General features: G+C 40.7%; 1 protein-coding gene and 1 long non-coding RNA gene across 2 annotated transcripts; one reads left to right on the forward strand and one right to left on the reverse strand.

The window, feature by feature from the left end:
- The first annotated feature begins 238 nt into the window (after positions 1 to 238).
- Positions 239 to 17,455, forward strand: dtd1 (D-aminoacyl-tRNA deacylase 1). The gene is made up of 6 exons (XM_034588300.1): positions 239 to 399; positions 714 to 804; positions 1,622 to 1,857; positions 5,750 to 5,847; positions 12,403 to 12,558; positions 17,331 to 17,455. Exons 1-5 carry the CDS (start codon positions 357 to 359, stop codon positions 12,556 to 12,558), a joined length of 624 nt encoding a protein of 207 aa, XP_034444191.1. The 5' UTR covers positions 239 to 356; the 3' UTR covers positions 17,331 to 17,455.
- On the reverse strand, positions 5,407 to 22,758 carry LOC117763316. Its single transcript, XR_004614137.1, has 3 exons — positions 21,737 to 22,758; positions 8,562 to 8,571; positions 5,407 to 5,417 (listed from the first exon to the last, which is right to left on the reverse strand). It is a non-coding gene; the product is annotated as an uncharacterized LOC117763316 (long non-coding RNA).
- Positions 22,759 to 23,539: the final 781 nt, after the last annotated feature.

A 23,539-nucleotide genomic window follows, 5' to 3' on the forward strand; every position in this document is an offset into this window, starting at 1 on the left:
CTTGTTCAAGCACAATGTGTTTTTCAAATAAGCTTTGAAAATTAAAACTACTGACAGGACAGGGAAACTTCAGGGGCCAGTCAGATTTCAGCAGGGACCAGTGTCCCCCTGGATCCGCCCCTGGCTGTGAGATAAAAGATAAAACACTTTTTACAATATTAAGATGTAGTGAGGAAAAGGATAAATGACGTAGAGTTTAACAAAGTGAAAGCAGGAGGTTCAGTTCCGCCTCCTGAGTCCGAGTCAGTTTCTATCACAGGCCATGTCCCAGCAGAGGAAGTGTTCTGCGCGCTGCTGCCGCTAGATGGCGACAGCTGGGAAGTTGTACACGCGTGTGTTCCCCCCACAGCAAAACAATGAGAGCGATCGTGCAGAGGGTTACCAAGGCGACTGTGACAGGTAACATGCTTTTCTCCAGCTGAATCAAAGTGTCATGCTAACGTTAGTTAGCCGAGGCTAACAGCTTTCATTAAGAAAGCCCGCTGGCCCTGCACGTCAGCTGCGGCTAGCGGCGTTAGCATTAGCACTCGCAGCTAGGTGAGACGTGGGCCACAGAGACAGTCAGGCGTGTCTGTGAGAGACCAGAGTCCAGACAGAGGAAACCGGTTCTATCACTGCACCAACAAGTGTCCTCTGTGTGTCAGGTGGTCTCACTGCTGCTTCCTGTCATTCATCCATTCAGATCTTCATTCACTGTGTGTGTTTTCCTGCAGTGGGAGAGGAGGAGGTCAGCTCGATAGGCCGAGGACTGTGTGTCCTGCTGGGTGTGTCTGTGGAGGACACCCAGAAGGATGCTGACTACATGTGAGTGTGTGTGGGACCAGCACCCTGACTGGATCACAAACCATCACTGCTGTGTTCAAAGGGTGGTATCAGTGTGGCAGGGAGGTGCCAGTTGTGGAGTTTCATTCACTCATCCACAGTACTCATGTTATGCTACTTTATATTTATACTTCACAATATGGCAGAAAGAAACATTATACGCCCTAATTCACTAATTTCTAAAGGCTCCTGTAGTTAGTTTTCAAATTAAGATTGCACAGGGAAACCTATAAAGGTCATACAGTATATAAATTAGTATATCAAATTGTTAGAATTAACTCCCTATTAACAGGACACAACATTAAATTGCTGCAGCCATGGTAATGCATCAGGAATAATATTAAAAATTGAAATGAATGCACATTTCGTATACAGTGGGTTGGATAACACAGTTTATGCACGTTTCACAAATTGAAATTTAATGAATGATTTGAATGGGATCTGAAGACTGAGTACAACATGCCACTTAAAATGCATTTAAAAACCTGTCAATATTCATCAGTAGCAGTTTAGGAGCTTAGTATAAATATTCACACGTGAATTAAATTATTACAACTTTGACAAACAATAAAGGTAACTTAATTGTTAAGATATAATGTTTAAGACAATACAAATAATGTACAAATGAATACTTTCTGTATGTTCATCAGTTATAGTATACATTGCAAATCCAGTGGCCCCAAGTTCCCTGCCAGTTTTGATTAGATTGATCAGAGTCATTCTTAAAGTCTCATAATAGACAGAGTGGATGATTCACTGCAGCTCACACTGCTTCCTCTCATTCTCCTCTTGTTGTCAGAGTACGCAAGATCCTGAACCTGCGGCTGTTTGAAGATGAGAACGGGCGAGCCTGGAGCAAAAGCGTCATGGACCGGGACTTTGAGGTGCTGTGTGTGAGCCAGTTCACTCTGCAGTGTATACTGAAGGGCAACAAGCCAGACTTCCACTCAGCCATGCCTGCAGAGCTGGCCCAGCCCTTCTACAACAGCATCCTGGAGAACTTGAGGAGCACCTACAAGCCAGAGCTCATCAAGGGTGAGTAGATACACAACCACTTCTTTACTGTCCCCCCACTGTTTGACCTTATAACATGTAGTTTTTATAGTAGATTACCTTTTTTATTTCTTATTAACTGAATATATTCCATAAATTGTCAAACACTGATGGAATAATCTGAAGGTCGTCTGTCATTTTGACAGATTTGACTCACAACACTATCACTTACCACATATAGACCCGGTTCAGACCTGGTATTAACATTCGTCCACAGTGATCTGATCACAAGTGGTCAGCACTAACTTCAGTTCTGACCCCATAGTATTCTCAGTGCGTTCTGAGATCTGATCACTCAAACCACATCTGGAGGTGGTCTGGGACCCATGTGGCCACATTCTTTTCACTGTATTAACAAAAATGTGTCCTGGTGCCACATATGAAAGACCACGCACTCTGGCTTTAAGCTTCTCAGTGTCTATATGTCGATTCGTTCAAGAACTACACCGCATAGTGGTGATCAATACTTTTCTTAAATTGGTAAAATCTTTCTTCATAGCTGCACACATTCATTCATTCAGTCCCTCCCGACTCTTCTTGCTCTCTTTCTCTGTCTCACTTCCTGGCAGACACACAGACAGACCGACACACACACAAACACTCAGTCATTGGACACATCTGTAAACTCAGACTGTGTAAAAACCACATAATTTAGTCTTCGTGAACAAAAATCATATACATGATTATTTACATATAGAGCGGGGACTTAAGAGCCAATCACAGGTGGTCACTGCAGACATCAGAATGCATTTTGATGCCAGGTGTGAACAGATGGACTTGAGGCTGTCTACTTGTGATCAGATCTCTCAGGATGGATGTTAATACCTGGTCTGAACAGGGCCATAGAACAATAAGACTCACAGCGGTGCAGCTGTGCTCCTGGTGCAGGAGGAGCACACGCTGAGGGCTTTCCTCCCGGTGCAGTGAGTGAGTTCTTCATATTTAAATTGTAAATGCCAAAATAAGTAAAATTGCATTTCATATATTTGCCTGTTCAGATACAAAGGCCACAGTGTATTAGTGCTCTCCACTGTCACTGTGAAAAACAACTTATATCTGCTAAGTGTGGTGATAACATGAAGAGTGGCCACACAGTCAGTGATCTTTGTCTCATGTTCTTATGAATAGATAATCGTTAATTTGTTCTGTATATTATTGTTGTTGTGATCAAGTTAAAATGCTATTAAATAGACTATGACTTATTATCATTAATAAAAGACAATCAAAGTGATTGGCATTACAGATTATGATGGGAAATCTTGACCAGGTCAATATTAATCATATAATAATAATCATAATCATAATAATCATAATAACAATAATAATATGAATTTGATTTGTAAAGCATTTTTCAAAACATGGTTACAAAATAACAAGTAAATGTAAAAAAAAAACATAGAAAATAAGACCTAAATAAAACAGTGCATAATCAAATTATCTAAAACACATATGGAAAAAAAAAGATAGAAACTATATTCACTAAAAACACCTTCCTGTACACATATACCATCTCACACACACACACACACACATGTGTACATACACACATACACACATACATACATACATACATACATACATACATACATACATACATACATACATACATACATACATACATACATACATACATACATACATACAGTGGATATAAAAAGTCTACACACCCCTGTTAAAATCCCAGGTTTTTGTGATGTAAAAAAATGAGACAAAGAACTTTTTCCACCTTTTAATGTGACCTATAACGTGAACAATTCAATTGAAAAACAAATTGAAATCTTTTAGTGGGAAAAATAAAAAACTTACAATAACCTGGTTGCATAACTGTGCACACCCTTAAACTAATACTTTGTTGAAGCACCTTTTGATTCTATTACAGCACTCAGTCTTTTTGGGTAGGAGTCTATTAGCATGGCACATCTTGACTTGGCAATATTTGCCCACTCTTCTTTGCAAAAGTGCTCCAAATCTGTCAGATTGTGATGGCATCTCCTGTGCACAGCCCTCTTCAGATCACCCCACAGATGTTCGATTGGATTCAGGTCTGGGCTCTGGCTGGGCCTTTCCAAAACATTAATCTTCTTCTGGTGAAGCCATGCTTTTGTTGATTTGGATGTATGCTTTGGGTCGTTGTCGTGCTGAAAGGTGAAATTCCTCTTCATCTTAAGCTTTCTAACGGAAGCCTGAAGGTTTTGTGCCAAAATTGACTGGTATTTGGAATTGTTCATAATTCCCTCCACCTTGACTAAGGCCCCGGTTCCAGCTGAAGAAAAACAGCCCCAAAGCATGATGCTGCCACCACCATGCTTCACTGTGGGTATGGTGTTCTTTGGGTGATGTGCAGTGTTGTTTTTGCGCCAAACATACCTTTTGGAATTATGGCCAAAAAGTTCAACCTTGGTTTCATCAGACCATAACACATTTTCCCACATGCTTTTGGGAGACTTCATGTATGTTTTTGCAAAATTTAGCCGGGCTCGGATGTTTACTTCGTAAGAAAAGGCTTCCGTCTTGCCACCCTACCCCATAGCCCAAACATATGAAGAATACGGGAGATGTTGTCACATGTAGTACACAGCCAGTACTTGCCAGAAATTCCTGCAGCTCCTTTAATGTTGCTGTAGGCCTCTCGGAAGCCTCCCTGACCAGTTTTCCTCTCGTCTTTTCATCAATTTTGGAGGGACGTCCAGTTCTTGGTAATGTCACTGTTGTGCCATATTTTCTCCACTTGATGATGGCTGTCTTCACTGTGTTCTATGGTACATCTAATGCCTTGGAAATTATTTTGTACCCTTCTCCTGACTGATACTTTTCAACAATGAGATCCCTCTGATGCTTTGGAAGCTCTCTGCGGACCATGGCTTTTGCTGTAAGATGCAACTCAGAAAATGTCCGGAAAATCCTACTAGAACAGCTGAACTGGTGGTGGTGGTGGTGGTGGTGGTGGGTGGGTGTGTGTGTGTGTGTGTGTGTGTGTGTGTGTGTGTGTGTGTGTGTGTGTGTGTGTGTGTGTGTGTGTGTGTGTGTGTGTGTGTGTGTGTGTGTGTGTGTGTGTGTGTGTGTGTGTTAAATCATTGACAGCAATAGTTTATATCTTCATGTTAAAAACAATTACAACTTAAAGAGTCTTTGTGAAAAGTGTAAAGAAAAGAGTTAGTGCCGAGTCCCAGGAGGTTGCAGTCAGGACAACACAGTGAAAAGACTCTGGGATGTTCACAGCTAATTAAAAGAAAAGTGTTGAGGGTCACCATTACCACTCACTTATAAGTTTGGACCAGAGCCCTTTTCCCCCTGCTCTGTAATTTTCTGTGTGCCCACCTCAGTGTAGCGTTATGGCAGTTTAGGGGTAGGGAGGTGTGGATTATCTGTGCTTTGATGCAATGGCGGTGACAGTGAACTGGGTCAGCCCACCGGGGAGCAGGTGTGGCGAACACCATGTCCCAGCAAGGGCGGCATAAGGCTTCCTAATTAGTCCCCCACCCCACCAGAAGAGAAATATGATTATGCAGCAGTTTTCCACCGCGGCCCGTTCCTTCATTGTGCTGATGTTGTCATTATTCTTGTGGAGCCAGTGGAAGAAAAGAGAATATTAAAGTTGAAACCTCTCCTTGTAAAGAACCTTCATCTTTTGTCCCCAATGTCTCCAGACTCCATGTTATCCTACGTCTTCATGAAGCATTGTCTGCCAACAAATGCACTGCCTTTTACTGCTTGTTAATTTCAGGTTGTGGCACCATTTAGGTTATAATAATCTGCTTATATATAGTATGAAACATGACTCTATGTGATCTCCTTCAGTGTTGATTCTCTCTGCTCATTCTTTATGACTTGTTAAATCTCTTTGTGTGTATTGTCTTTAATTTTGTGTTTCTAGACGGGAAGTTTGGAGCCTACATGCAGGTCAACATACAAAATGATGGACCTGTTACCATTGAACTGACTTCACCTGCTGGTCCCAAAGACGCCAAACTGGTAGGTTGTTAAATGAGAAGTTTTAAGTAGTTTGATGGGTCTAACTGAAAGTCATGCTCTTTCCTTGGTCTATTAACCATAAGTCAGTGAGTTATTGAGATGGTTCAGTTGCCTGGTGTGGTTTAAACCTCAGAGAAAACAAACTAGTAAATATAACTTTTCATTTCAGATTATTTTAAAGGTACCTTTTAATGACAGATTTTAAAGCAAATATGTGAAATAAATTTTGGTTTTCATTTATTCTGCAACTGCACTAAAAGAAAAACAACTTTAAAACGTGCACAAAAAGTCATTCCTCTTTTTAGAGCAGTCGTATTATTTCTAATTTGAACCACTAGATGGTGATATCTGCTTTTCGGTTGACTGCAGTCACTTGCAACATGGATTGTCTAAATATGTCAGTTTTACATTTTATATTTATTTTCCATCACTTCTGACCTCATCTGATTAATATTTTTGTAAATGACATAGCACAACCCATCTTTGAGGCCAGTACTGACATTTAAAACGCACAGCACCTACACCTTTTCAATAAGAATTGCATTTTATTGTTGGAAAATTAAACCCCGACATAACAGTAAATTTTAAAATGGCAATAGATAAGTTTCGGCTTTCTTGCTTTGCTGGCTAAAGAATAATGACGACACAATGATCTCCAATGTCTCTTTCGAAATACATCCTTCACGTCTCACTGCTGCCTTTAATTACATCCCGACATCAATCAATTAGTACTGATGTATTTGTGATAATATAAGATAGGCGATTAATATGTGATGATGTATTGGACAGTTCTACATTCGGTTAGCGTACATCTGTTACATTCCCTGGACACATTTGACTGTATTAAACTTAAGGTGTTTGGGTCGAAAATGAAAAGGTTGTTAATTTATCTCCAACTGTTGACGCAGGTACTCAGTACTGTAGAAGTAATACTTAGCAGGAGCACATGCTGTCTCCTGATTGTACACTATAGAATAAGCATTAAACTACTTCAAGTTTGGATGGTGAATTACTTCAGTTATATTTGGATATTCAGACAAAAAATAACTTAGAAAACCCAGAGAGCAACAATCACGTCCTTGCCAAGATCAACGTCTGCCATTGTCACCTCTTCCATAGTCTTGTGGAGCGGGACTGATTCACTGTGTCCTCGCTCAGTCACCCCCGTGGCGACGCTGCCATCCTCCCAGTTGCGTTAGTCAAGTGTACCTCGGTGTGTGTGGGTGCGTGTGCATGTGTTTGTGTGCACGAGTGCTGTGTGGAGTGCCACAGATGATTGGCACAGGCCCACATGAGGAGGCTCTGTGGAGCTTGTTGTGGCCACTTTAATTTCACCCTCTGTCCTACCTGTCCCTTAGGGAGGAGACCTGCTCTCTGCAAGCTCTTCCTGTTCTCTCTTCACTGTGATATACTGCACTGTGCGTCTCATACATCAAGGGTCCAACCCCTTTTCAAATGGAAAAATGAAACGAGGTTTAATAAATCATCTGCAGTAAATGCTGACAGCTGCTCTGACAGCGCGACAGGTCTCCACGTGCTCCATTCCTTTAGGGGAAAGGTGAAAAGGTTCTGTGATTGGCAGATCATCTTAATTTGTCGTCTTAGGTTCTGACAACTTATGATTAACAGGGGGAATCAAACCTCCATGTTTTTAAGTAACAACCAACGTATTCCCAGAAGTCAGCCTCTTGAGGAACATTAGGAACGTGAAGTTCAAATCAAGTGTCTGGTCAGATTTGTGAATATAAGATTAATGTGATTGTGAGGAATGAACTTTTCATTGAAAATAATAAGATATTGATTATGTTTGATGAATTTTTAGGACAGTTCATGATACAGGGATGTTTTTTTTTACATCTTTCTGCTTCATTAGGAAAGAGAACACACTTTCAGACCAGCTCTTCATTATGTTAATGTTTTAGAACTTCTATGTCTCATTTTCGACTGAATGAGCAAACAAGACACTTGACACATGCTTGTGGCTCTGTGAGGCTGCACTTTGGCACAATGATACCAAACAAGTGACCATGCTCAGTGTGTTAATTCTAACATGTTTTTTTCCCCCTGTCTTTATTCAAGAGTGTAGTGTTTCAATTTGAGAGCTCAAACTGCGCTTGCATTCAGATTTCCTGCGCTTGAGCTCCAGCTCTTCTCTCCGCACTCACACTGCTTCTGTGCCTGTGTAAAATGTCTGCTCTTGGATTTCTCCTCTGCTTTTGGTTTATATGCCTCTGCTCCGGTGACAGCCAGTAGCTGGAGGCATTATGTTTTCGGGTTGTCCGTCCGTCTGTACTTTTCGTCCTTCTGTCCCGTCCATCCCTCAGTCCGTCTGAGAATGCCTTGAGGGAATGTCATCAAGTGTGGTACAAACGGTCTCTTAGACTCAAAGATAAAGTGATTACATTTCAGTGGTCGAAGGGCACAGTGACCTTACATGAATCTGGGGGGGGGAAATGTAGAAAAATGTACACAGAAACTGCACTGGTTGGCAGAGGTATACAACCGTGGGGCGGTAATTCTAGTTTTATACTGCGTTTGGATTTTGTCTGTCAAAATTCCTCAACCAATAGACATGCAGGTGTGGTAAAGACAAATGAAATTGTCCCACCCTTGTTGTGGATTCATTAGCTTTACTTCTTTGAGAGTCCCTTACAAGAGTACATGAGCCCACAGCCCTTACAGAACTCTCAGCGCACAGAAGCAGGCGTGAGTACGAGGAGAGAGCTGAAGCTGAAGTGCAAGCGCACAGTTTGAGCAAAAGCAGAGCAAATCTTATCACAAGCAGGGGCTATTTGAGTGCAAGCTCATGGTTTTGAGCGAAAGCATCACAAAATATGAACATAAAATCAATCAGTCTGCTCTCAAACTGAAACACCATGCTCTTGAATTAAGGTATGAAAGATTTGCTTGTTATCATGCTTAAGTCTTCCAGTGAGTATAAACATAAAGCTGGGACTAATGGGAATGTTAGCGGTTTTAAAGAATCAAATAATTTTTCAGCAGAATTCATCCTCACTGTACAAAGAATGTATCATTGATTGTACCAGTAGCAATATTGGTATTGTATTGGTTTTGATCACCATACCCAGACAAAATATTCCCATTTTATAATTATAATAATTCATACATTTATTAAAAATATATATATTTAGTCCACACTGATTTTAAGTCATTCCTACCTTTGGAGGCTGAAAATATGATTTTGTATTATTATCACTGATTCACAGTAACTGTGAATTCTTAAGTGAGAAAATTATTTTTCATGTTTTGGGTATAACGAGTAAATTGCTTATGAGCGTAACTGTTTTTATTTCTCTCCAGATCAAACCTAACACAATGTTTCTCATTCTGAATCAATTAATATGATGAATACGCCTTCATAACAAGGCCCTGTTAGTAGACATTTTGACTTACCATAGTGCGAAAAGCACAGATGGAACCAATAACATTAATGGTGGCTCCATTCCAGCAATTAATATAAGGAGCTGCAGTGATTTATATTGTTGAAGCTCTGTTTTTACCCCTGTAATGACTCTGTGCCCCCAGTTTGGGAACTGCTGCATTCATCAGGAATCTGTGTCTTTAGTGAGGTTCATTGTGGCGATTGAACATATATTTGCAAGACTGTTATGTGTTTATTGGGTTGTAAATAAAACCAAACAACAATAATGGTTAGTTGCAGCCATAGATATCTCTCTGTAAAAACCACCAGTAATGGCTTTCAGTAGCAGGGAAAGTACAGATCATAAGGTAACTAATGTGGATATGAAACTGTACTTCTCAGTAACAGGGGTGAGTCTCTCAGCCACTTATTCCAGCTATTTGAAAAAAGTTCATGTATCCATCTTTCTGAATCAATTCTTGATATGTCTGTCGAACCCAGCCAACTTCCTTATGCGTTGGCTCCGGTCCGGCTTTGGCTGCTCTCCCTTTTCGGGGCTTGGCTCGCTTGCCCAAAGTGAGGGATATTAAGCAGTCCTCAGAATTTTAATCTTGTCTATTTGGGATGTTTTGCTGTGGGGGCCGAGCAGCCAAAGCCAAGGCTGAACATGAGGGATAAAAGGCCAGCCAATAGGCAAAGCTTGGCACACGGGGGGGATGAAGCAACGGCCAAGAGACACTGTTCCTTTCTTTCCATGAATCAGGGATTTGGTCCACTGCAGGGTCAAGCAGCAGGCAAACAATGGTGTTATCCAGAGGAATGAAACCCATTCTGTTTGGATGTGCTCTCTTTGGATACTCATCTGCATTTTTCTGTTTGTTCACCTGACTGTTTGTGCATTTTGTTTTTTGATTTCTGGGCTGAAACCAAACACACACAGAAATTATGTAATGTTGGACCATGTTAGGTCAAGATTTGATCAGGTCGTAAATCAGAGTTTGGGTTTAAGATTTAGTGATGACTGCTTCGTGGCAAAGAAAGACTGGAGTTTGTTTTCTTCTGTGTCCATTTTGTATTCAGATGTTGAACGTTTGTGTGGTTTCTGTGCACCAGATACAACAGCATGTTAATGGGTTCAAGTGGGAATAACACAGAATTTTTTTTGTGCTCTTTGAATAATGTAATGTCTTATGCAGTGCTTTGGATTTTTAACATGACATTCAGTTCATAAATATTTCCTTAGCAGCCATAAAAGTTTTAGCACCTGTGTTTACAGGCCTATTTTGGATGACGGGCAGCATACCCACTTCTTCATTACTGTTGTGGTGTTTCATGAGCCGTGAAGAATACAATGAGAAAAGGAGGAGGAGCAGGTTTGATTGGAGTAGTGACTATCGGCACTGAGTGGCATTGTGAAGGGCTATTTTGGAGCGTGTCAGGGGCAGTGCATGCAGTCACAACAATAGAGTCATTGAAGTGATCATATGACGACCCAGAATAGCTCCAAATGAGCAGAGATTGGAAGTGGCTGTGTATTCACAAAGACTGGTCAGATGTGGTGTGTTGCTCTGTGGCGCTGACGTGTTCTTCCATCTTTGTTTAGTTCAATTTGCTAATTCTCATGCATGTTGGGACCTTTGGGTGAAAGCTGAACACACTGCAAAGGTCATGATGTGCAAGTCATGATGCAGTGCGTTCGTGCTGAGTGCCTCAGACCTCGGAGCCACCAGCAGCCACAGATTGAGGAGGGTTTTAATATATTTAACGAGGGAAAGAAAACGCAGACTGGCACACTAGTCAAAGTGTGGATAGTGGACCTGAGCCAGATTAGATGGTGGACAAGGCTCGGACAGAAATTTAAGTTTGGGTTCAGCTAGGTTTGTTCACATAGGCCGACTTTTGCTTGTGAGCTTACAGTATAAAAAACAATGCCTTTTCCCAACCATTTACAAGGTGCACATGTGTAATCAGGGTAAACAGTAAAAGCTGTAACCATGGTAACAACAACTGCGTGGCAGGATAACACAATCTTATGTGCTTCAGCTAACATTAAACACATCAGGCTGGGGTTTGGTGTCGACATTAAAACAGGTTGGGGGTCGGTTGGTTGTACTCTCTCAAACTCAGCTCCGGTTCAGACAGAAGTGTGAGAGTGTCACACAACAAAGCCCTTGAAAAGTCTTAAATATTTTTCTACAACATTAAATATTCATGATGAAACAGGCTACAATTTAGGATAGTTAGGTCAAGTTTTCTTAGGTTCTATTGAGAGTTAACTTTTAAAACCCATTTACATTGAAGTTTGTGACATCCAGAGAAAAAGACAAACATGTCTTCACGAAATATAACAAAAAAGTAAGGATTTGGGTTTGTGTGTAAACTTTACTCATAGAAAGAAGCTAATTGAGAAAATGGGTATCAGGCCATTATATATCGGGAAACTATTCTACTACACACATTGGCAGGAAAAGGTAAAATTAAGATGTTCATTTTCATCATAGTGGCAGTAAAATAATATGTGATGGCTCTATCCACTCTCCACAGTTAAGATATAGTAAAGGCACCATAGAGATTTAGTTTTAAATGTCCATAATGTACTGGGACTTGCAAGAGGCAGAACAAAAATGAAATATGACATAAATTTCAAATGAAGCAGCAGAAAGAGATTTTTCTTCATTGTATGGTTCAGCCTTCAAAAACTCTGGGAAGAATAATGCAACATTACCACCCTTAAATGTGTTAACATTAAAAGCATATGGTATCTGGTATGTTGTATTTATGTGTTTTATTTTAGTTGAGCTACAATGTTAATGAGCAAAAAAGATATATTTCTAAAACATCAATGGTAAATATCAGCTTGCCACTCATGCCACAGCTCGATGCATCGAGTTCAGGCATGTGTATGGGAATAAGCAAGAGGCAAGTAAATGTGGATCGCTCTGACGTCGGTCATGTGTAGGGATTTCTCTTTAGCTCTTTTTCTCCCTCTGGAGGCACATAAATATTGTTAAGGGCAATTTTATGGAAGAATCGAAGCTTTTGTATCTATTATTCATGACATGTGTCTTATAGATGACTGCTAACTGTGCGTCATCTCTTTTGACATGATTATAATGTACATGTAAAGAATTTATTTATGACCCAGGCTTTCCTGTTCTTTGTGTTTACCTCAGCTGTCAAAGCAGGAGAAGCAGCAGCAGAGGAAAGAGAAGACGCGCTCCAAGGGCCCCTCAGAGTCAGGCAGGGAGAAGAGCGCCCTACGTTCCCGACAGGACCCGAACGCCAGTAGTGGAGCAGAGGGCGACGTGTCCTCAGAGAGGGAGCCCTAGGTGAGCAGGGTGAGGGAGCCAAGGAGACACAAACACAAACACATGCGGCCACTTCCAGCACACATTTGTATAGACCCTCAGACTGCAGGTCACCAGTGTCTTTAATTATGTAAACCTGAGGTTTCTCTGAAATAGAGCAAATAGAAACTGAATCAGTCTTAACTGTAACTTTTATGGAACTTTTATTTGTTATAAAAAAACAGTTACTATCAAGATATATATGTCACCAGCATATATACAGTACAAGCACATTTGCACCTACATATACTCAGACATGTAAGAACCCAAAGTAGGAAACCAAAACACACACACACACACACACACACACACACACACACACACACACACACACACACACACACACACACACACACACACACATAATAATGTAATAAGATATAGAAGATATTAAGACTGTGAAAGAATAACTAAATTAGCTTAGAAATATTCTGAAAAATCTTAAATATCAGTGAGTCATGTAATAAACTTCTCAAATCTTTTTCATATACTGTATACAGATAGATATAAAGACATATTGTAGAAGTATTTCATTTTTTATAAGTAAAGATGAAAAATAGAGAGGAAATGATATTTCATGACAAGACAGCACTGAGCTAATCAAGCAAATTTATTTTGTATTGTAAACATTATATTTGTCTGTGTTTGTTCAGATTTGATTACTCACGAATGCAGCATCTTAAAATAATTTAAATGAGGATAAATTAAAGTGTAATGCACTGCACGAGGTCACCATTGATTAGTTAGTTGTGTAATTTGTCTAGGATAGAAAGATTGCATTGTTTGTTGGCAACAAAACGGATAAAGTTTGTCAGGAATTGATATTCCTGAGAACTTAATGTTGTGAATAATGAGATATTAATTATGTTGGATGATTTGTAAGGAAAGCTAGAGGAATTTTTTTATTTTTTCATCACTTTTGCTTCACTGAGAGAAGACAATATACAAGACAATATGTGTTGTTAAACATTTGCCTATGTATACATCTAGTAGACACAGAGTGATGTCATTCATTTGTACTGTATCTGTCCCCCTGATGAACATAAGTTCTATATTCACACTGTTTCTCTCCACCACCTCCTGAGGGAAATATTATCCGTCTGTTGGTTGGTGCTGGTTACTTAAAATACAGTTGGTGTATCAAAGCAAAGAACAGCTGCTTGCTAGAAATGAGCCTGATGAGAGCAATGAAAATGAACCAAAACCACAAAGTAGTGAACAATCAAAGCAGGGACATTCTCTTTCTAGAGCTAAGAAGAAATGTAGAGTCAGGGTGTTAATGGGGGATCATCACTAAGAGCAACACTTTTTACATTACAAATAACAATTACTTTGATTGTTAATATAAAAATATTGACTAGTGCAGCCTTAATAAAGCCAGTAAAATAGTGTACATTTTCTCATGTCAGATCAGATCACTCACTTTTCAGGACTAAAGATGAAAACCACATCCCTTTGCCCAAATTTTCCATTACTGTTGAAATGCTTTACATACCACACGTGAGCATACGTAAATTAAATGACAAGCCCAAAATAATGGTAAGTTTAATATTTCATGAAATTATTTTCCACTGGTCCTTCTTGTGTACCAAATGCTAAATATCACGTGACTGTGAGTCTTGTCATGTTTTTAAATGAATATCATTTTAAAAGTGATTAAGATCTGTGTTTTAAAGCCCAGAGGCCTGTATAAGATAAATAAAGCTAATGATGCTACAGATACTACGTATTAAAATGGCTTTTCCATAACTTTATACAGTATTTACTGTTCTTGATTTACTTCTAACCACCATTTATATATGTAAATAGTCACAGCATAATGCATTTAAAAGTATCCTGTATCACCCTGAACGGTTGAGAGAGACAATGTTCAGATAGTTTACAGCTGTGCCTCTTTGCAAGAGATTGCAGTTCTTTTATTTTCCTGTGCACTGTCAACAAATACAGTTGTCCCCAAAATTAGTTATATCCCATTTATTACACTAGTGCATTGTGGCAGTGCAATTTACAGTGATAGGCAGTTACCGTCCCCTCACCATCTCTGTTTTCCACATCTTCTTTTCCTGCCTGAGCCTGCTCTCTTTGTTATTGTTGACATTGCGGTGAAATACGGCAACGCTCATGAGAGACAGACTGGTTTGTTTCTCATTCTGTGGCTCACATTGCGGGGATGAGGAAGGGGAGTGGAGGAGGAGGGGTTTAGGGTTGCTCTTATTTGCCTTCAGTATTTGTTTACTAGTGCAAAAAGAGTGGCGTTCTGGGAGAATAGAGACGGGGAGGCATTGAGTCAGCTCCCTCCGTGTCCCTTCTGCTCTCCCTGCTGAGGCTGCTGCTGCTGCTGCTGGCTCCTGTGGCACAGCTCGTCTCCCTGTGTGAACTCCCTCACAGACACGCACATTAACGGACACGCCGTCAAACTGGCACTGGAACTGCAAAGCCACGCTTTCTGCTCCTCTCTTCTCACAGATGTGTAGTCGGTTACATAGAAACATGTATGCTACCATTACAGGTGTGGTGCTTTATTTTTGTCTTATGTACAGCCTTGTCTGTTCTCTAATGATACACACACACACACAGACACACACTTTCCCATGTAGGCCCTTGTAAGCCTGTAGTCCTATCCGAAACTCTCCTACAGCAGGGGGCCCTGCGATGTAATCCCCTAGTGCATGTTGGGTAAATATGTGCCCCAAGACATGGAAGCTTCTGGACCTGGTTACGTAAGATCTTTTTGTCTGACAGAGAGCCAGAGCGAAGGGTGAGATGGAAGAAAGAGGGAGGAAATGAGAAAAAAGGAGAAGCCGAACGAAAATGTCTGATAAGTCAGGAGACTTGTTTGGTTTTTCATCTGGGGGTGTGCAGCAGGGGAGTGCACACGCAGCACTCCTGGAAACGCATGCGCTGTGGTGGGAGGAGAGGTGGACGAGGGGAATTTGGATGTTAGAGAGATGTCAGACAAGGGGCCTGCTTGCTTGGCTTTGTCACTGCATATTTTAAAAAGGGAATTTGTGTTCCTGAGGTTTGCTTGGCATGACTTAAACATGAGCAGTTTGCGCTTTTCCTCTGAATGAGTAATTTGTGACACTCGACTCCTCCATTATCTCTCCTGATATCCCTTCCTTCCCGTCGGCACTGTTCTAATTTTGACAGTTTACAAGAAGGTTTCTGCTGTCAGCAATTTCCAACCCACATTGAAAAATCATTTTTAATTGTTTGCAAGTCTACCACCTATTCCAGACCTGTCAGAGATTGATTTAGACAGTAGATGTAACTTCATTTTACAATTTTTATATGGCTGCTTACACAGCGTTGTGCCTTTTTATTCACCTGACATCTAATGTTAATATGGGGTTAAAGTGATCAGTTTGTCTGTCCGTAATCTGAAAACCATATAAATCTTATGATTCAGGTAACTATTCAGCACCAAATTATCTGCTCTGGAGAAATAGAGCAGATCATCTGCAGTGGAGTCTCAGACTTTCGGACCCAGATGTGGGTCAGGATAAGGGCAGTGTTTCTTTGAAGCTGCACTAATCTACATTTTTAATATTTAGAATTGCATCTAATGACTGTGAATATAAAGGATGAACCTGACGGGAACTACCAACCTCTGCAGTGTCCCTCAGCTGCATGGAGGACATGAGTCAGCTCATTATTTTGTGGCTAATACTATTGCTCACATAAAAAGAAAACTATAAGCAAAGGAAATAATCGACCTAAGTTTGAACATTAGTCAAAAACTCACTCCAAACAATTCAAATTTTGCTTGAATCTGATGATCCACTGTATGTTTAAAAAGCCATTTGTTTGTTTGTTTTGGCCCTGAAAATTTCATGAAGGTTATAGACTACTATGTAGATTCAAGTGCTGATAGCACTGCCCTCAAGTGGCCCAAAAGTCCATTAAAGTCCACCCTCTCACAGCTTTAAAGTGAGAGGGTGTTTCACTGCCTTTTGTGTGTTTTTGAACAAAATAACTCAACAGAATATTGTTGGATTTGCACAAAACTTGGTGGTAATATTACTTGGGAGTGGATCTCCACATGATATACTTTTTGAGCTGATCGGTCAAAGGTCAAAATAAATTCTCTATGATATTTCAGTAAATCACAATCTAAAGCATGTATTGAACACAAAATTAGTTCCTGTCATATGATGTTAAATAAGTAAAATCATGTAGTCACAGAGATGTCAGAAAATAATATCATGCATAGATCACACATGCCGTTTTTAAGATATCTCTGCATCTCATAGGACAGGACATAAAGCTTATATTGATAAAAGATATAGATGATAAGAGATAATAATGTGGGATCATATGGTAGGAATGACGACATCAGACCGTCACTTTGAATCAGTACATGACATCATATATTGTAGTCAAACATTAATGGATCCAGTACGAGAAGAGACATAATCTTCAGCTATTTCAGGTCAACCAATCATTTATAATCATATGATGTCATCTTTATTAAATGGTACTGTTTCAGTATAAAAAAGTGAGCACTTCCTGAGCCATGCATTTTTATTTTATATATTACCACTAACTTACAGTTGCTACTGTCACCTGGTTTATTCTATATATTCTATATATTTTCTATCAGCTAAACGATATGTTTGTATTTCTGTGCAACTGAATGGAGTAAAATTGTGGCTGCCATTCAGAAAAGTAATTCGTCCAAGATATTATTGATTAATAACACGAAAAACAAGAGCCAGAGACCAAAATGACTCTTCTGTTTTCTGTCATTGCAGTTATCGTACCGGGGACATGACGGTGAACCCAGTGTCCTCAGGAAGGCCTTAATCCTCAGTGACTTACACCTGATTGTGGACCGTCCTCCTTCCTCTTTGGAAATCAGCAGAATTCTTTTGACCTGTTACAGTACATCGTCCCCTCGCTGGTGTCCTTGGTCTCTCGTCTTGGGGATCAGATAAGGCCGGCTAGGTGTAAACACAGGAACAAAGAGGATGTGAGAGATAGAACAAGGGTTCATAGAGAGGGAACATGGGTGATATGGGATGGAACAGACCTCAACAGAACTACATTGTGTGGCTCAGTTGCATTCTGTGCTCTCCTTCTGTCTCTTTCCTTCTGCTTTTAAGTCCACATTTCTTTCTCTATCTGTCTTTCTCTGTCCATCTTTCTCCTCAGACTCTTCCTACTTGTCTCACTCTCAGCCGGCTGTCCCCACCTAATCTCTGCTTAGGGATATGGCACTGACCCTGAAGCATAGCTCGGCTCCAAGTCCTTGGCTTAGAGTACGTCAAAAGGTCATTAGGACAGTGATAATGTAACAGCCTTGCCATATTGATTGAAGCATTGACTGGCATAGCTATATGTGTAAAATCGATTTTAAAAGGTTATTGTACCTGTATTAACAGACTATGTTTTGAGGTCCACTGGAAACGGCTCCTGCACATGTTGGCTCTGTAAACTACATGCTCTGTTCTGTCTTTTGAAAGAAACATCTGTGGGTGAACAGGACAAATGTTTTATTGTTAGACACATAGACTGTATATATAAAGGGACAATGTCTCCACTTGGTACCACTAGAAGCCATAATATCCTGGATATGAACATTGCACTCTAATGCCGATGGCATCATTTGAAGCCAGGTGGAGTTGCGGTATTGAAGTCCTGCTTATACACATGCTCGACCAATCACGACATGTTAGACCACGTTTTTGTAGCATTAAGGAACAGATTAAAAGTTTAAAACTTGTCCGAAAAATTTGCACTTGGACATGCTTTTGAGTGATCAGAACTACTTAAAATGACAGAAACCATCTTTAGGAAAATTGTATTTGACATGTACTTTGTCTGTTTATTTTGGTCCACGTCCCATCCACTAACATGGAGGAGGTAGGGGTAATGACCTATACTGCAGCCAGCCAGCCACCAGAGGGTGATCAAGGAACTTTGGCTTCAGTTTTGGGGGAGCGGTCATGTCTTCAATCTTTATATACAGTCTATGGTTAGATACAGCACAACAAGCAAAAAGCTTTCAACACCAACCCACATTAGCTTTCTAACTAATGTCTCCTTCTCGTCCTACAAGCATGGGCACGTGTCTTTTGTTTTACCTTACCTTGCTAAGTTAGTTAACAAACACCAGGACAGTGCACTGCTAAAATTAATTTGCAGGCTAGTAAGATAGCCTAATAGCTTAAAAACTAACAGCAGACATCAGCATCAGATAAGTTAGATGCTAACGGGTGTGTCCTCGCTTGTTAATGACAGTAACTAGGCCAAATTTGTTTACCGTGGTTGTTTGTACACTGGCTCAGCTGTCAGTCAAACCTGCACATCCAGAAGCCCAAAGGCTAAACGAGAATTTTTCATCCCCAAACACATATTTTTCCTTTCTAGAATAAAAATATATAGGCAATACATTATTAATTGTTGACTCCAAAAGCTAAACTACTAATCACAAATTGTGATTTCAGTTAACGTTATCTGTGTGTGCCCACTCAGGAAATGATTGTTTTGACTGCAGGGAGGGACAGTGACAGGTCAAGCAGCTGAGTGACTGTGAGTGAGTTTGTCTCGATCACCTGTATTCTACCTGTGGAGAGGAGCCAGCCGTGCTTCACATTCAGTGAGCCTGTGTGACTGGGCAGACACACGAACACATCATCCAGTGTTTGCTACTGTAATGTTTGTGCTTGTTATGCTGTCCTGCTGTCACTCGACAGATCTGAATGTACATTTTATTATTTTATAAAGACATCAATAGACCAAACCTGACTTATGTTTCATTTGTGGTTTTCCACTGCTTGTTCTGCTTGTTTTGTGTGATGCAAAAGCAAAGATGCTTGTCCTTGTTTCTCATTTCAGCATCACCACCTGGTAAGTCTCACTGTCCCAACTTTTTTTTTTCTAGTGCAAGCTATTCCTAGCCTACCATACCCCCCCCCCCCCCCCTCTCTCCACTGGTGCTGATCTGATGTTTCTCCAGGTTGTGAAGCGCAGAAGGAAAGTGAGAGGAGCTGCTGCAGCCTGGACTACCTCTCGGAGAGAGAAGACATGACCCAAATATGTCTGCTTGCTAACCAGCCTCAGTACAAAGCTTCTTTAACATATAGAACTACAGCTCTGCTCTGCAGTGAAAGCATTGTGATCCCAATGCCAAGCAGGTTTTACTACTAAAGCAGGGAGTAGTGTGTGTCTGAGACCACTGCAGTAGATCAAAGCTGTAATGGGGTGTGAACAGGGAGTGTTGTGTGGGGCAGATGTTCAGGGTTTGTCTATCTATGGAATCACCTGTGTATGTCAAACCAATATGGCGGTTTGTGTGTCTTTGTGCGGACACCCTGTGCTGAAGGGCAGGGCAGTAGGAGTGGGCGCGGCGTCAGTCGGACATGGGAAAGTGGGTTAAATTCCAGGCATTCTCATACATCTGAAGCCACGTTGTTTCTGGTTGTCTTCTCAACTACTTATCTTACATCTTGTGTGTGTATGCAAGTCCTTTGCCAAGCCCACTGGCTATGGAAAAACAATTTAACTGGATTTAATTTGTTGCCCCCCCTCCTCCTTCCTCTTCGCTCCTTCCCCTCACTTTTTTTCTTTTGTGTGCCTCTGAGAGGTTGGGAATTCATCTTGTTTAGTAACTCCTTGCCCAGTCCGTGCTTGCTTTGCAAGTTCGACGAGCCTGGTTTCATGGCAGCTTTAAGGCCTCCAGTCACGTGTGGCTTTTCCACTGGGGTTTTTGCTTTCAATAGGTGATGCTAAAAAATTAAGTTATTTGGACACATAAACTTGGATTATTTTCTCCAAAATAAGAAGTGCAGCTCTCAGTCACATCTCCTGCATTTCTTTGGTCTGCCTTAGCCTCATACTCCAAGGGGTTAAAAAAAAGCATAATGAAACCAGTTGCTTAGAGCCCTGACCACTTTTTCCATGCTTGCTGGAAAGTTTCCAGTGCTATTTATATGAAACCTCAGGCCTGACAATCAAGAAACCCACTTGGCCAACATGAAGTATTTGTCATTATCCTTAAGTTTTGTTTCAGTCAAATCATCAGAAATGGAAGACACACAGGGGTCCATATGTTCTGTGAACACACACATGCGGTAAGTGGTACGTTCAAGCAGATACGAGTTAAATTAATCCATTTGATCTAACTGCTCTTGTGTAATCAGAACATTCCACAGTACATCTAACCTGTAGATGTTACCGATTAGACGCCTGATACATTTTTTCTGAACATAGGACAATATGGAGAATATCCCTTGTACGTTCTACGGCACTAATTGATGCCCACCGCCAGTTGATGTTATTGGATGTTAGTGGCCACCAGCGGATGTTAGGGACAAATCTTCAGTTGTGTACCTTAACGTCAACAGGTGTTCTGGCCTTTTAATCACAAGACATCCTCTTCTAAGGCAGGCCCACCACAGGTTGATCAGACCTGGGTGTATGTCGCTAGCATCTTTGGGCCCAGTTGGGATCTTTCCTCCTGATCCAGAGCCACTGGCTGCAGCGTTCTGCAGTGTGTGATGTTTCTTTTATGGTCTGGTGCAGGGCTTGTCCGGGATTCGCAGATCTTTGAGCAACCTGATGGTGGATGTTCCAATGAAACCGGTGCAGCCAACCTCCACAGTGCACTCTATTGCTTTCCAGTGATGTCGTTCTGCCTCAAATGCCATGTCTGCATATGGCAGCTTTTTCCTCTCATTCGCATCATCAACATTATCCTCCCAGTGTACTGTCAATTCTACAAAGTAGACGAAGTGCATGTTGTTGGACAGAGTATCAGGTCAGGTATCTTACAATATGTGTCAGATCGTGCAAGTGTGTTCTAAACATCCAGAGAACCCTGGAATTCCAGTTTTTTGGGCTGATGTATGCACCAGCTTGTTTTTCACCAGATAGCTTGTAAGCCTTTGGGCTATGACGCTAAAGAAGATCTTGCCTTCAACATTGAGGAGATTGATGGGCCGAAATTAGCTGATGTTGAAAGATTCCTCTTCTTTTGGTATCAGTACTCTTCCAGCTCTGCTCCAAGCTTTGGGTTTTGTTTGCTTCACCCATGCCACTGTCATTAATTTCGACAAGAAGCGTAGGACATCAGGAGCATTCTTGTATTCCCTCTTCAGGAAACTGTTCGGTCCTCACTGTGTTCTCCACTTCTTTCCATTTCGAAAGGAGGGCTCACAAGTCATGAACTTGAAGGGGTCTTTAAGAAACAAGTTCTTGCTCGTTCTTTTCTTTTCCGAGCTGTTCTTAGGCATTCTGCTCGCCTTAAGGTTGTCAGTCGGTTCTTGATGTTCTCCTGGAGTATGTTGATTTCCCCCTTCTGCTCTTCTAATCGTTCTATTTCCTGCTGTCTTCTGGACTTGATTTCCATTGTTGGTGTTATCAGATCAAAATGTTCCGCTCCGTAGTCGTAGTTGATGTTACCCATCCTCTCAAGCTTCGTCTCAACTGTGCCCTTCATCTCTTCGAGGATACTGCTTAGGTCTGCATTGATGGCCTCCCATTTTGCTTTTTCTGTCGCTCCAGGCCAGTTCACCATTGGTTTTGTAAAGGTTTCTTCTCCCTTGTTGGTTTTCCTGGCTAAGTGGGCTCTATACCCTCTTCTATAACTGCCTCTGTGCTTGAGTTAACTTCCTCAGATACAGGGGGGCTGATGTCCTGCAGACTTTGGGTTGATTGACTTCTTAGAAAGAACTTATTAATGCGACATCGCTGCACTCGCTTCAGTGAACATGGTAACTCTTATTTTAGACTAAATGACTGGTGGAGAGGTAATTGATTTCCCTTTTGGCTGAGATAGTGACATATCTAAAAGGTTTAGAAAATCATGAGTGTTTTTGTTTGTAGAAGAGGTTGTTTGGCTGGAAGGCGTCACTGTTGTGTTTGGCTGATTTTCACAGGGTTTGTGTATATTTGATTAGGTGAGTGATATTAGTCCAAAACGACCACCAAGGTGATTGCATAAGCAGTGCAGCTTTACAAACAAAGGTTGATGTTATTCTTCAGCAGTGCACTGTAATTTCTCTGGACAGTAAAGTATTATCACTAAAAGATACTCCCAGAAGAGGGCAGTGAAAATCACACCCAACCAACAGCGTCCAATTTTCCTCTCCACTTTATTTAGATTTCATTGTATTCAAACTATTTGAGCCCTGTGAAATAAATATCCAAATTTAGTTGAACACCCTCATAAAAATGAAACATAGATGAATGAATGAATGCTCCCCATTGATAATGACATATACAGTATTTTTGTTCTTACTCTATTGAAATTATTTCTCATATGTTTTGGTCTGTAAATGGTCTGTATTTATGTAAAGAGTTTCTAGTTTTGATGACCACTCAGTTTTTGCCATTCAGCCATGCACACACACATTCATGTATCTATGTGCAGCACTTTCTCTGTCATACATCACCCACACACTGCCAGCACAGCCGTTGGGGGCAATTTGGGGTTCAGTGTGTTGCCCAATGACACTTCAGCACGCAGAATGGGGGAGACTGGGATAGAACCATCGTTGTTCACATATCTTTTTACATTACATTACATGTTATTTAGTTGAGGCTTTTTTACAAAGTGACTTCCAATAAGTGCATTCAACCATGAGGGTACAAACTCAAAACAGCAAGAATCATGTAAGTACATTAGCTTCAAATAAGCCAAACTCCAAAGTACTGTCTTCTATGACATGCTTAGAGTTAATTTACCATTAGTGCATTTCTAAATAAAATGTAAATATGTACATACCAGTTCTAAGTATTTGAGCACTGTATTATTGAAAAATTATCAGCATTGTTTCATGGGGGCCTTACTTTGAAGCATTGATTGGACTGTCAAACTGACTCTACACATCAAGACTTTACTTTATAACCTTGATTTAAACCTTGTGTTTGTTGTGGCTCATTCTGATTAGAACGATCACCTGACTCAGACCCAGAGAACATTTTAGCTTCTTTCAGCTCATTGTTTTGGTTTAAGGGT

The sequence above is a fragment of the Hippoglossus hippoglossus genome, chromosome 1 (assembly GCF_009819705.1).
Source record: "Hippoglossus hippoglossus isolate fHipHip1 chromosome 1, fHipHip1.pri, whole genome shotgun sequence".
Classification (NCBI taxonomy): Eukaryota; Metazoa; Chordata; class Actinopteri; order Pleuronectiformes; family Pleuronectidae; genus Hippoglossus; species Hippoglossus hippoglossus.